Raw genomic sequence first — 13,940 nt, forward strand, 5'->3', positions numbered from 1 at the left:
TCCGTGGCGTGGAAGCCACAAGGAATGCTGGGGAATGTGGTCCTGCACCCCCTGTGGGCACAAGTGCGGAAAAAACAAGCTCCTACAGGAATATATTTTCAGGGAAATGAGGCACAGCTGTGCATGTGTTTTCCCGCATGCATACATTAAATAAGCTCTAGATGCTTAAAGTCACTACGCAACAGTTCATGGGTACATTTTATGTGCAATTTTATAATTTAAAAAAAAGACACTGTTATGAAATGAAAGCACAGGAAACACTTTTCTGTTTCATATAATCTATAATATATGCAAATAAATCATTACAAACAAAAGTTGGCATAGCAAACTGTACAGACATAAATAATATGTTCCTTTTTTCATTTGACGTTCAATATTTTCTCACAAAGTCATCCACGATTTTAATTAATCAATCCAGTTCCTTGACCTTAGAAAAGTGCCATTTAAATTTACAGCATGTGCATTCAAAGCAGAGATTAGGAGACCATGCACACACATTAAAATCATAAAGAGAAGGTTGGAGGAGCGCGGGAGAGAGTAAAAAAATAATCGCCATATAAGCTCTTTAAAATTTTATATTACAAGCTTCTAAAAGATCGTTAGCGCTGGTATGCAGACTCTCTTTAAAATACTGATAGTGTACTCAGTGAGGAATGGCCAACATCTCGTCAGATTAAACAACAAGATTTAGTCACTAATATTGTCCTTGGCTATGCATAGTACCGGAAAATGGAAGTAACATTGGGTAGGACAAGAGGGTTCCTAAAAATTTGACAACTGATAGGCCATGCTGCTTGGTAGCACCTCTCCAGTGTTACTCGTAACAATATCTGGGTGCTCTTTCGCTGAGCATAATACACTGTGTGGTATGGCCACACACTTCATTTTTTTTCTCATTAGCTGCCAGAGTAATAATATGGACACACAAGTTCAAGCAAATAGGCAAAGTTGCCACAAAGAGTTGGCTAACAGTTGCAAAGGTCCCCTCGCTGACTTGTTCTGTGTCTTCATATGGGAGGAGGACCATTGGTGTATCGAAGCATGGGGTGGAAGGATCGGGCAAAGTTATTGGACAAAGTGCAGCTGTAATCTTCCTCAGTCATTGGTACGAGGCAGGCAAGACCAATCAACAGCAGTAGCAACAGTTGGAGTGGTAAGGCCGCTCTTAGTACACGGAAGAAGAATGAAGGCGGTTGTCGGCCTCGTTCGGCCTCAGAATGGGAGGAATCTGAGCCACCGTCTTTGGACCTGGGAGAGAAAAAAGAAAAACTGGTGTAAGACAACAATACAAAAATACGTAATTGCTCTTTTTACGATTCCAATTCCGCAGCACTCCCTAACATAATGTCTGAATATATTTTCAGAAACAGAGCATTACAACTGGGCAGCAACAGTACTAAATGTACCTAAGTCTTGTTTGCTACCGAGTAGTTTTCTTAGATTGATGTACTTTAATCCATGCTTTTAAAGTGAATATGATACTAAGATAAACCTTCTAGTCACTTTCTATTGACTTAAGGGCAGATTTACAATTTTGCAGATATGAGACAACTGTCAGAGTGGCGGATGTCCCTTCCATCCTCCCAGAGTGTACTGATGTCTGAGGACTCTAAATAAGGCAGCTGGGACATTACATTGCCCGCATTTAAGGGAATGTCTGACATCTGCCAAAATGTAAATCTACCGCTTAGACCAAATTTATTTGCACTTGTTTCATTTTGTAAAACAATCCACTTTTACTACAGAAACATAATCGTCAATAGATTAAGGGACCGATTCACAAAGATTTTGCTGTAAGTAGAGTTGATTTACCTTTATTCTTAATATAATTCTTATCAATTGAAAATAATAATAAAATAATGCCTGTGAAATGAGCGCCTACCTGTTTGATATTGCACTGAATCAATCTATTATCTATTCAGTAGTGGCATTGTTTACACCAATATGAACTGCTAAACAATAGTTCTTAAACGAACATCACTGCAGCGGAAATCTGATTTCAATAAGGCCTTTACCCAGATTGACACATGTTGCTGTGCATTGGATGCCAATTCAAAACCTTGCCCCATATGTTACGTAAAACACATTATTCACTAGGCCGAAACAACAAATATTTGAGGTATACACAGTGACAAGAAGCAGAAGACAGGAACCCAGAAACGACAATGCTGGTTAATTATTATTCCTAAGTCTCTTAGTTACAGATTGCAGCAGTCGGTGGAGGCCAATACCTCCTGCATCACAGACCTCAAAAGAAGGTAAATTAGCACTTAATAGTTATAACCTAACCTAAACTTCCACCCTCACCATCATGTGTGAGAAACAGACATGACATATGAAGATGAGAATGTTGTCGAGTGTGTTAGGGTTGGCAGGAATCAGTCAGTTGATCATAGTATATGTTGTTATGTAAATTGTGTGATATTTAGGGCATAATGCATATGTTTTTTCTAGTGCTGACATCTCACTCTACAATAGAATGTATTTTAGGAGTTATTTTCTGGTTTTCCACCTTAATTGCCTTTGAAAGTGTCTTTCTACACATGCGTAAATAAGTATATTATCTGTACGAAATAGGAGTATTCGCTGAGGGAGGCTGACAACCTCAAATAATAATCACTATTCTTGTCAGGATGAACTATAAAAGTCACTCAATAAACCTGTGCTTAATCCTCTGTTACCTTGGCACAAGGAAGTCAGTTAGTTAGAAGCAATATGTAAAGTACTTATGCAGTACTCAAAAAATAATAAAGTAAAAACACAACGCAAGAAAAAACCCAAACTAATTATAAAAAATAGTGTACATTTTAATAAATACGTTTACTTCAAAACACTATTACAATAAGTAAAACCAGAGATATTAATTTTTTAAGTTTGAACTAAAAATAGCGCCAAACAGCACAATGGGCCAACCGCGGTTATCTGGTCACAATAGACCGTGTAACAGTCAAAAGTTAAGCCTGACTGCAATGGATCACCAAGTCGGATAGGGAAAATTTACGTTCGAACTTAGAAACTTTTATGGAGACAAATAGTCGTCAGTGGGGGAGCTGGATCTGCACGGGGTTTGATGATGGCGGATTGCTGAAGAGCAGTGCCCCTGTGTGGTTGTCAACGAAGGAAAGAAAGCTCTGAGTGGGTGAAACCCGAAGTCTGTGCCCAAGAAGGCCTCGACGTTGATGGGTTGCTGCTTGGTGTCGGTCCCTATAAAGCCCTCTACGTTCAGACATAAAAACTTTTCTGTACATCAGATGTCTTTCACTGGAGCAAACCAGCAAGCTGAGGCCGACTGAAAGGTTCAACAGCTATGGTTTCGATGAAGAACTGAGTCTCAATGGGTTCTCCAGGCAGAATATTGGCAAAAAGTTTATAAGTCCTAGATTTTGCAGTGTGGATACAAAGAGTACGCTCTGATAGCAGCCAAGGGTTCAGGACCTGGGGGACAAAAAATTGAGAGTTAGGAATCACTCCAACATACGCCCGCAGCAGGGTTCAGGGCAATTCCAGTTGGTACTGGACAGCTGAAGGGAGAGACACTTATGGAAGCTTGTTGTGTCCCAATAGCACAAAATAGAGGTCAGCCAACTGGACCTTGAAGTCACTTCAGGGTTCTGGGTTCAAGGCAAGCAGGTCCAGTCTTCCCTAAGGTTTTCCATACAGCAGAGCAGTCTCTCTGATACAACACAGGTTCACAGTGTTTTGAAGTGGGTACTGAGGGTGCCACATTTATACTCCGCCCTCGCTGGGGGGGGGGGTCTCCTGACCCCTTCCTAACTAATGGGATAAAAGTTTTTTGTGGTTACTCTGCTCACTTTTACAGCACTTCCTGTGAGATTTGCTGTACACTATGCCACAGCACTCTTCTTTCCCTAAAATAAGTTACTTACTTTTAACTGCTAACTGCTACCCCTTGCTCCAGTATTGGCATATTTAATAAATTCACATGCTTGAATCATTCCCCATCGTCAAAGTGGGAGTTCCCCAGTACCATAGTAAAGCAGTATGGATCAGTTTCATATGCTATAATGGCATGCAAAGTCAATTGAATAGCCTATATATATCCTTTTTAACAAAGGAGCAAACAAACTCTAACCAATGAGGTAGCAGCACCCTCTAGAACACTTCCAACTGATACTGAGTCTCTAATATTTTTGAGTACAAGTGGGAAAAAATAATCCCAAGCTGTGAGGGGAGACTCTCAAGGGAGGAGGGTGAGTCGCATGTGAACAGCTGATCAGTTTTTTTGGAGTTGTTTGGAATGATGGATATAGCATTAAAGACAACGTTTAATGTCCAAGGTGTGTAGAGACCTTTCAACTGGAGATGCTGGATTTGGGAAAAAAGTATGAAGTATGATAGGTTCATTGAGATGAATAGGCGATGTAACCTTAGGTATGGACCTTGGGTTTGTTCTGAGAAGCACATACTGTAAGTGAAACGCAAGAATGGCTCCTGTGTTGTGAAAGCCTGGATTTCCCTGACTCTCATAGTTAAAGTGAAAGCCAACAGCAAATCGACTTTCCATGTGAGAAATTTCAGATCTGCCCTGTGAAAGGTCTCAAACGAAGGCTTCATAAGCTGCAAGAGAAACACATTAAGAGCCCATTCTGGGGGAGGAGCTGGTACTGGGGTAACCTCTCTGTAAAACCCATTCATGAACTGTTAGACTATTCTTGTGGTACAAAGAGAGAGAATGTTAGATGGGTCTGTACCTTGAAATTGCAGGTGGGTGAACATTCACAGACATATGCACTTATCATGATCTGGCTAGTGATAGTAGGTAGGGTAGAATCTGTTCAGGTGATGCTTCTAATTAATGCAGGTTAGATTGTTGACACCTTGAACAGAATCATTTCCATTTTAAATTATACGGTTTGTTGTAGCTTCCACTCTTGCATTGGATACAATTTCTTTACAATCCTGAGGGATGTCTAGTTCTCAAGACTAGAATTCAGCAGCCAAGCGTGCAATTAGAGAGAGACTGGTTCCAGGAGTAAGATCTGGCCATTGTTCCTTGACAAGAGTGTTTGAACCTTCAGTAAGCAGATAGGATTAGACTCCGACAGCAGCAGGAGCTCTGTAAAATAATGCTACCTGGGCCATTTCGGAGCAATTAGAATAAGGCAACAGTGGTCCATTTTCATCTTGTATAGAATGCTCGGTATGAGAGGGAAAGGGGGAAAAGCATATGCATAAATCCCGGAGGATCTAATTGACAGAGCATTCTCCCCACAATTCTGGGAGAGGGTATCAACTGGTGTAGAACTGGCATTTGGGGTTCTGGTCTGTCACAAAGAAATTCAATGCTGTTTTGCCCCACCATGAGAATATTTTGTCCAGCTCCAGTTGATTCAGTTCCAACTCGTGGGAACTGTCTCTGGTTCTGCTGAGGGTGTCTGCTTAGATGTTATTCACTCCTGACATGCTCAGCCTTCAGAGATATTTTGTGGACTGTGAGCCAGTTCCAAAGGTCTTGGGCTTTCTGAGATAGATTTAGTGACCTTGTAAACCCTTGCTTGTTGATGTATTACATGCTGGTCATATTGTCTGTAAGGACCAGCATGGAGGCTCCTGCTATTTGTGGTAAAAAGCTTGTAGAGTAAGAGATATCACTTTCAGTTCCAGGCAATTGATGTGCATTTATTTTTAAAGTGCGGACCATTTTCCTCAAAATTGGAGGTTCTGCAAGTGGCTGCCCCAGCCCTTCTAGGAGATATCGGTCATGACGATGAAATCTGGTACTGAAGTCAGAAATGTGAGGCCTTGTGAGAGATGAGATATTTGAGACCACCATGCTAACATTTCTAGCATCCTTGGGATAATGCTGATCAAGTCTTCCAAGGAGCCTTCCAATTGGATCCATTGCATTCAGAGCTATTCTTGCAGTGGCCACATTTTCAGTATGCCAGCGGGACCAGGTTTATTCCGAAAGAGATCATGCCCAGTAGACACTTGTACAGCCTCACTGAAACTGACTTTCTTTTGGAAATCTTTAGGTTAGCTCCCAAAAACATTATCATTAGACTTTGGGTAGTTGAAGATTTTGAATAATCCACTGTAAGGCCCAGTCTACAAAACAGTGAGAGGCAAGCCTTGGTAGCTTTGGCAGCTTGCTGCGGTGTTGATGCTTTTAGCAGCCAGTCATATAGGTAGGGGACTATCTGATGACCTTGTTTTCTGAGTGTGGCTGCTACCAGAGCGAGATATTTGGTGAATATCAAAGGAGCTGACTTGGGGTCAAAAAGGAGGACTCTGAACTGGTAATGGGTACCGACTACGGTAAAGTGGAGATATTTGCGATGCTTGATATGTATGGAAATACGAATCTTGCAAATCTAGAGAGGTCATGTAATCTCACTTGTTTAGGAGGTGCAGGATGTCGGAGAGAGTAATCATGCAGAAAGATTGTTTGCGTAGGAATCCGTTTAGTTTTCTGAGGTCTAGGATAGGTTTCCATTCCCCTGTTTACTTTTGTACAAAGAAAACACAGGAGTAGAATCCCATGTGCTTCTGCAAACAAGGGACCTTTTCTACTGCACCCTTTGCCACCATTGCTAGGTACTTCTTCCCTCAGTTACAAAGACAAGGAGGGTGAGCCCTTTTGGAGGATTGCTTGGTGGTGTCAGCACAAACTCCAGAGTATAGCCATAGTTTACTAAATGTAATATTCATTTGTCCCACGTTATCTCTCTGCTTTGAGGGCAGTAGTTGGAACCGACATGAAGGGAAGGAGTAGATGTAGCCAGAACCTGGTCTAGGTCACACTTTACGAGCTGCATCTCGACACTGGGGGGGTTGCTTCTGGCACAGGCCTTGTTTGATATAGGCTGCTGAGGCTGGCTGACGTTGCGCCTGGTGTTGATAGGCTGGTTTACAGTATGATTTAAAGAATTGGTGTTGTTGAGATCATTGATAAACCCCTCTACAGGTAGAGAAACCTCTCCCTCTAGCCCCTGAAAGGGCAACTTCTTAAAATGAAGGGTGCCTAGAGAGCTAGTGGTGTCAGTGTCCGTCTTCATTGCCAGTTATGCGTCATCTATATTTTTTAAAAACAAAGTGACTATGTCGTAGGCCATGTTCAATATCTTTGATTGTACCTCTGACCTAAAGGACATAGATTTAAGCCATATCTGATGTCTCAAGACCACTGTTCTGGCTACTTGTTGGAAACCTGTGGAGGCTATGTCCACTGCACAATCTATAATCTCCAAGGAGGTGTTCTTTTTAGCTTCCTCCATTTTGTCCTCAGGTATTAAGTCAACAAGGCTGCTAACATCAGACTAAATTTGTGGGTCATAGCAATCCAGGATCCCTAGCGAGTTGGCCGCTCGAACAGTGATGGCAGACATAAGAGAAAATCTCTTCACTATGTTGTCAAAGTGCCTGACTTCTTTGTCTGGTGTCGAGGAGATGGGAGCAGAAGGGTTTTTGGAGCATCTTTGCGCTGCTTGTGAGATCACAGATTCAGGTTTGGGACGATTCGTGAGGCAAGCAGGGGAATCTTCTGTATCCGTGTGCTGGTTGTCTAAGCAAGGTGGTACTGCCACTACTGTAGCCGGATTCTTCACTATCTTAATCCCCTCCACCCAGATATAGTCAATGATGGGGATGGCTCTCACAGACCTACTTGCCTACTCCTTGAAATCATAAAGAAAGCAGTCGGACTGCTTAACAGAGTTTGGGAGATGAAATTGTGTTGCAGCCCGGTCCATCCGGTTATGAAAGCCCCTGATGTCCTCTAAGGGACAGTCTGAAGGGTGAGGTGGTGGTGGCCACTGAGTAGGGGCAAGGTAATCATCCAATTCATACCGTGGATGTTGAGGCTCAGGGATTTCACCTTCATCCCTTTCATCTTCTGAAGGCGTGTGTTCCTCTTTTGGTGGTGCGCTATGTTCGAGGCACGTGTCATCATGGGAGTTATAGGCAGAGGAATATGCCTTGGCATAGCAGAAGCAGGCTGAGGTGTTGCTACTGGCTGCTCCTGTGGAGGGTCAGAAAATCTTCTTCTATAATCCTGCAGCATTGCCTGCAAATCCAGGACTAGCGATTTGGGCATTTGCACTTCATCATATCTGGACTGAAGAAGAAGATGGTATGGGTAACGTTCCTAATACCACTTGGGAGGGGCATAATATTGATGATAGTAATGCTCTTCCTCATCATGATCATCTTCCATCTGGAACTTCACCTGGTGCTCTGATGGGCTATGCACTGCCCCAAAAGCCCTGTTATCGTCCGGCCCTTCCAAGTCCAACAAGTGACTTAGTGGCAAAGGTGAGGCCTTGCTAGGGGAGGTCAATTCAGGTCTTAAACCAGTCTTTGTTCATTTGGTGATTTTTATCATTGTTGACTGTCCCGTCGACGATGTCGTTGACAATGCGAATGTGAACTTAGGCGTCGACGTAGAAACTTCGTCGTCAGCGGTGCTGTCGTCAAGGGTAGCACCACCATCAACAGTGTCTTGATGGATGATATCACCCTTGTCGATAAGATGGGTGCATTGATGGCTGTCTGATCTTGTAGGCGAAACAGAGGGGACCGTCATTGTTGTTATCAATACTGGCATTGACATTGATGTTGTCATAGAGAAGAACAACGCTTATGTCCCTGTCGTAATAGATGGAGTAGAAGGTTGAGAGGAGGCAGCCTCTGTGGAGATGAGTTTTAGTTTCCACTTTCTCATAGTCTTTATGATGTGTTTTTAATGCCTTTCTGCTATCCTCAGAAGCCCCTTGGTCAGATGATCTTGACCTTTTGTGGGTTCTCATAGATGTATTACTGTCTTCCTCAGAAGTGGTAGATTTCTTGGATTTAGACTTTTGTAATCACAGAAGTAGCCTTCCCTCCCAATCCTTTAAGGATTTAGAGGCGAAAGTGTGACATATCTTGCACTCCTTTACCTGATGTTGATGGGTTGAGGCAATAGAGACAGTCTCTGTGTGGATCATCCACATGTACCCTTTTCTTCCCACAGGTCTTGCAGGATCTGAAGAGCCCTTCTTAGAAGTTGCAGACATAGAAGCAGTAAATACATTTATTAGATGTAAAGGAAAAAACTGAGCCAAGCTCAGGGAGACTCCCTTCTACAATGTGCGGTGGGCTCATGAAGCCTTATACACACATGTAAATTTGAACACATTCGCTTAACCGAATATATGCCTTCTGGATAGCTTGTGAAAATCAATAAAGTATTTTTGAAAAAAAATCTGAGGGACTGAGCCTCTATTAGGAGTGTTCTAAAGGGTGCTGTTGCCTGAATGGTTGTAGTTCAAGTTTGGTCCTTTTTAAAAAAGGACATGGATAGGCTATTAAACTGACTTTGCATTGCTAGTATAGCCTATGATACTGATACATACTGCTTTACTATGGTACCGTAGGACTCCCACTTTGACGACAGGGAATGATTCAAGCATGTGAATCTATGAAAGATCCAATACTGGAGAACTGTTCTTCCCTTGGTCAGAACTCCCTGTAACCATAGAGAGGTGTGGCTAAGAAAACAGGTGCACCCTCTCTTGTAGTCACTCCAAAGCAGTTCTAGGCAGCTTTCCTCCCACTGGGCTTAGAGCCAAATGGTCTAGCAAGACAAAAGAGAGGAAGGATTAGGCGTGAGCTACATCTGCTGGTGACAGGGTAGACATCTTTTAAAGCTCAGTAAGGGGCTGGGCACAGTGCCCAGGCCATCCTACTCAAGGAAGAAAAACCCCTCTCCACACCCAAGTCCTTTGCCCACATCTGACCACAGGGGAGTTATCAGCAGTCAGGTGGCTATGGATACTGATAGAAAGGCTCATTTGGCTTAGGTAGGGAGATTAAAACTTTCTAAAAGTGTAATTTCACAATTAGTAATATAAATATCGACTTGATCATTAAGTTGGATTTTAAATTACTATAAAAAAAGAGTCATTGACTCATCTATCTTGTTGCTCCCAAACCGAAGCACAAGTTACTACTTGTGTAACGATATATCTGTAAGAGACATTAGTTAGTATTAGATTCCTTACCTTAGAATATCCCCAGGCGTCAGACTGGATCCGGAAACTTTTGCGTAGCAGTACCCTTGCGCGTCGGTAGGCGTCATCTGCGGCTCCGCGTCCGTCGTCGGCGCTGTGATGATGTCGTCGGAGTACTTAGACGCCGCCTCCGCGTGCTGACGTCAGTTCATAGACACAGCTTTTCCGTGCCAGAAACGCAGAGCCATGTTAAAAACCAACACTGGTGCCATTGAAACTAGGGCCCTGAAAGGGGGTAACCCTAACCCTAGATATCGGTTCGCAGAACGGGGAGGATGGGTGGGTGGGTAAGGAATCTAATACTAACTAATGTCTCTTACAGATATATCGTTACACAAGTAGTAACTTGTGCATCTGAAAGAGACACGTTAGTATTAGATTCCTTACCTTAGAATAGATACCCCAGCAATACCAACCCCGGTGGTGGGTCTGCGAACCAATAATCACACCAGAAAGTCCTGGAGGACAGAACGGCCAAAGAAGCCATCCCTCCGGACTTGGCTGTCCAGGCAGTAGTGTCTTGCAAACGTGTGCAGCGATGCCCACGTAGCTGCCTGACAGATGTCTTGTAAGGGCACTCCCCGGCCCAGGGCAGTTGTAGTCGCCGTGGCTCGGGTAGAGTGAGCCCGCAATCCAACAGGGGGCTCCTTTTTAGCCAAGGAGTAGCATGCCTGGATACACAAGATGATCCACCGGGAGATGGTCCTCTTTTGCACCGCCTTCCCCTTCTTAGCGCCCACGTAACCAACAAAGAGTTGGTCATCCACCCGGAACTGGCGTGTGCGATCCAAGTAAAATGAGAGCGCACGTTTTGCGTCCAGACGGTGGAGCCGCTCTGCCTCTTTAGAGGGATGCGGTGGCGGGAAGAAGATTGGCAAGGTGATAGACTGCCCGATGTGAAAGGCCGTGACAACCTTGGGCAGGACAGATGGCTTAGTACGCAACACCACTTTGTCCGGATGGACCGAAAGGAAAGGTGGAGTACAAGAAAGGGCCTGGAGCTCACTCACTCTCCTGGCAGAGGTGATGGCAACCAGGAAAGCAGTCTTCAGAGTAAGAAGGCGGAGAGGACAGTTGTTAAGTGGCTCAAAGGGAGCGCACATCAGAAACGTAAGAACCAGGTTCAAGTCCCACTGAGGCATCACAAACGGAACAGGAGGGAATGTGTGTGTGATGCCCTTTAGAAATCTATTTACAATAGGGGACTTGAACAAAGAAGGTTGATCAGGCAGCCTTAGAAAGGCTGAAAGGGCAGAAAGGTAGCCCTTGATAGTGCCCAGAGCAGAGCCCTGCTGGGCAAGAGAGAGAAGGAAGAGAAGAACCTCAGAAAGAGGGGCAGCAAGAGGATCCACAGCCTTTGCTGTGCACCATGCCACAAATCTGTTCCACCTGCAGGCGTATACCGACTTTGTGGAGGGACGCAGGGCTGCCAGAATGACATTACAGACTTCAGGAGGCAAGTCAAATGGCCTCAACTGTCGCCGCTCAATCTCCAAGCATGGAGGTGGAGACTGGACAGGTTCGGGTGGCGGACCGTCCCCTGCTGCTGCGACAGAAGGTCCTCCTGAAGAGGCAGACGAACTGGGGGATCGACTGACATACTGAGTAGCTCTGGATACCAGTACCTTCGAGTCCAGTATAAGTCAAGGATGACTTGGGCCCGGTCGCGCTTGATCTTCTTCAGCACTCTGGGCAGAAGTGGTATAGGCGGAAAGGCGTACAGTAGACCGCAGCTCCACTCGCGACGAAAAGCGTCTCAGAGCGAGAGCCGCCTTAGAAATTCCAACGCGCAGAACTGATGACATTGCGCGTTCTCTTTGGTGGCAAATAGATCTAACCAAGGCTCTCCCCATTGCTGAAAGAGGCCTTGCGCCACGTCCGAGTTCAGACGCCATTCGTGATCCATCATGCACCAACGGCTGAGCTCGTCCGCCCTGGCGTTCAGAGAACCTGCCAGGTGTTGAGCCACCAGGGTCACGCCCTGGCGTTCCAGCCATTGCCAGAGGCGCAGAGCCTCCTGGCAAAGGGTCCACGACCCCACCCCGCCTTGTTTGTTGCAGTACCACATGGCGGTGGTGTTGTCCGTGAACACCTGCACTACACTCCCCCGGACAGAGGGGAGGAATGCTTTCAGTGCTAGACGAATCGCCCATAACTCCAACAGGTTGATGTGGAGCCGGGCCTCCGCCGGAGACCAGAGGCCTCTGATCTCCGCCTCTCCCATGTGGCCTCCCCAGCCCTGGAGGGACGCATTCATCACAACTACGTGCTCCGGTTGGGGAAGGGAGAGGGATCTGCCGCTGACCCAATCGCGGTCCGTGAGCCACCACTGCAGCTGTCTGGCAGTGCCCTCCGAGATCAGGACGTGGTCGGATAGGTTGCCCTGATGCTGGGCCCACTGAAACTTCAGGTCCCACTGCAGAGCCCGCATCCGCCACCTGGCGTGATGTACCGGCAGGATTCAGGAGGCCATCAGCCCCAGAAGCCGCAGCGTCAACCTGACCGAGACCCGGGATAACGGCTGAAAGATGGGAATCAGAGCCTGAATATCCCGGACCCGCTGTTCGGGTGGATAAACCCGAAACCGCGCCGAGTCGAGAACCACTCCGATGAAAAGGAGCTTCTGAGAGGGGCACAGGTGTGACTTCGGCACATTGATGGAGAACCCCAGTCGGTGCAGGAGGTCTGCCGTAGTCTGGAGGTGGCTGACGACTGTCTGGGGCGAGCCCGCCTTCAACAACCAGTCGTCGAGGTAGGGGAAGACTGAAACCCCTAGCCTGCGCAGGTGAGCTGCGACCACCGCCATCACCTTTGTGAACACCCGTGGGGCGCTGGTAAGGCCGAAGGGGAGCACGGTATACTGAAAGTGCTCGTGGCCAACCGTGAACCGCAGGTAGCGCCGGTGGGCCTGCAGGACGGGGATGTGGAAATAAGCGTCCTGCAAGTCCAACGCTACCATCCAGTCTCCTGGGTCCAGGGCAGCTAGGACCTGAGCCAGTGTCAGCATCTTGAACTTCTCCTTCCGGAGGAAGCCGTTGACGTTCCGTAGGTCCAAGATAGGGGGTAGGCCCCCTTTGCCCTTCTTGGGTACCAGAAAGTAGTGGGAGTAGCAACCACACCCTACTTCTGGCCCAGGAACGCGCTCGATGGCCCCCTTGGCCAAGAGGGCTGTAACTTCCTCCTGCAGAAGTCGCAAATGATCCCCCGATACACGGTGGTTCTGCGGTGGCATGGCTGGAGGAGTCGCCTCGAAGGGGAGGGAGTAGCCCCATCGGACAATCTGCAGCACCCACCTGTCCGAAGTGACGGTGCGCCAGTGGAGGAGGTGATGGCGAACCCTGCCCCCCACTGGCGTCACATGGGCCTGAAAGCACGGACTAGGAGGGTTTTGAGGCGGATGCTGCGGGGGAAGGTGTGGACTGACCTCGCCGTTGTCCCCGACCGCCGGGACGGCGGTTCCCACGGCCGCCACCGCGTTGGGTATTACCCTGCGGAGCGTGGCTGGCAGCACGTTTGGGTACACCCCTTCCGTGGCCACGAAAGGAATGAAAGGCAGCCGATTGCTGGCGCGGGGCCGAGAGGCCCAAGGACTTGGCCGTAGCCCTGGAGTCCTTAAAGCGCTCGAGCGCATGGTCTGCCTTGTCGCCAAAGAGGCGACGGCCATCGAACGGCATGTCCATCAAGGTGTTTTGGACATCGGCCGAAAAGTTGGCGGACCTCAACCAGGCGTGGCGTCTGACCGCCACCGTCATTGCCATCGCTCTACCCAGTGAGTCGGTGGTATCCAGCCCACACCGTATGGAATATTTGGCTGCATCCCGGCCCTCCACAAGGGCTTGGCCGAGTTTGGCCTGTCCAACTGACACTCTGGCAGCACTTCCGCGACCGTATCCCACAGAGAGTGGGTGTAGCGGCCCAAGAGGCATG

At 46.8% G+C, this 13,940-nt stretch overlaps 1 protein-coding gene across 3 annotated transcripts in view; it reads right to left on the reverse strand.

Moving 5' to 3' along the window:
• Nucleotides 1-261: 261 nt before the first annotated feature.
• SYNE1 (spectrin repeat containing nuclear envelope protein 1) overlaps nt 262-13,940 on the reverse strand; it is a 2,361,447-nt gene continuing 2,347,768 nt past the window's right edge. For all 3 annotated transcript variants that reach the window (XM_078648775.1, XM_078648773.1, XM_078648774.1), the window contains one exon: nt 262-1,248. In XM_078648775.1, coding sequence (XP_078504901.1) covers nt 1,008-1,248 — 241 coding nt within the window. In that variant the 3' untranslated portion in view covers nt 262-1,007. The remainder of the gene's footprint in view (nt 1,249-13,940) is intronic.

The sequence above is a fragment of the Lissotriton helveticus genome, chromosome 6 (genome assembly GCF_964261635.1).
Source record: "Lissotriton helveticus chromosome 6, aLisHel1.1, whole genome shotgun sequence".
In the NCBI taxonomy this organism is placed as follows: Eukaryota; Metazoa; Chordata; class Amphibia; order Caudata; family Salamandridae; genus Lissotriton; species Lissotriton helveticus.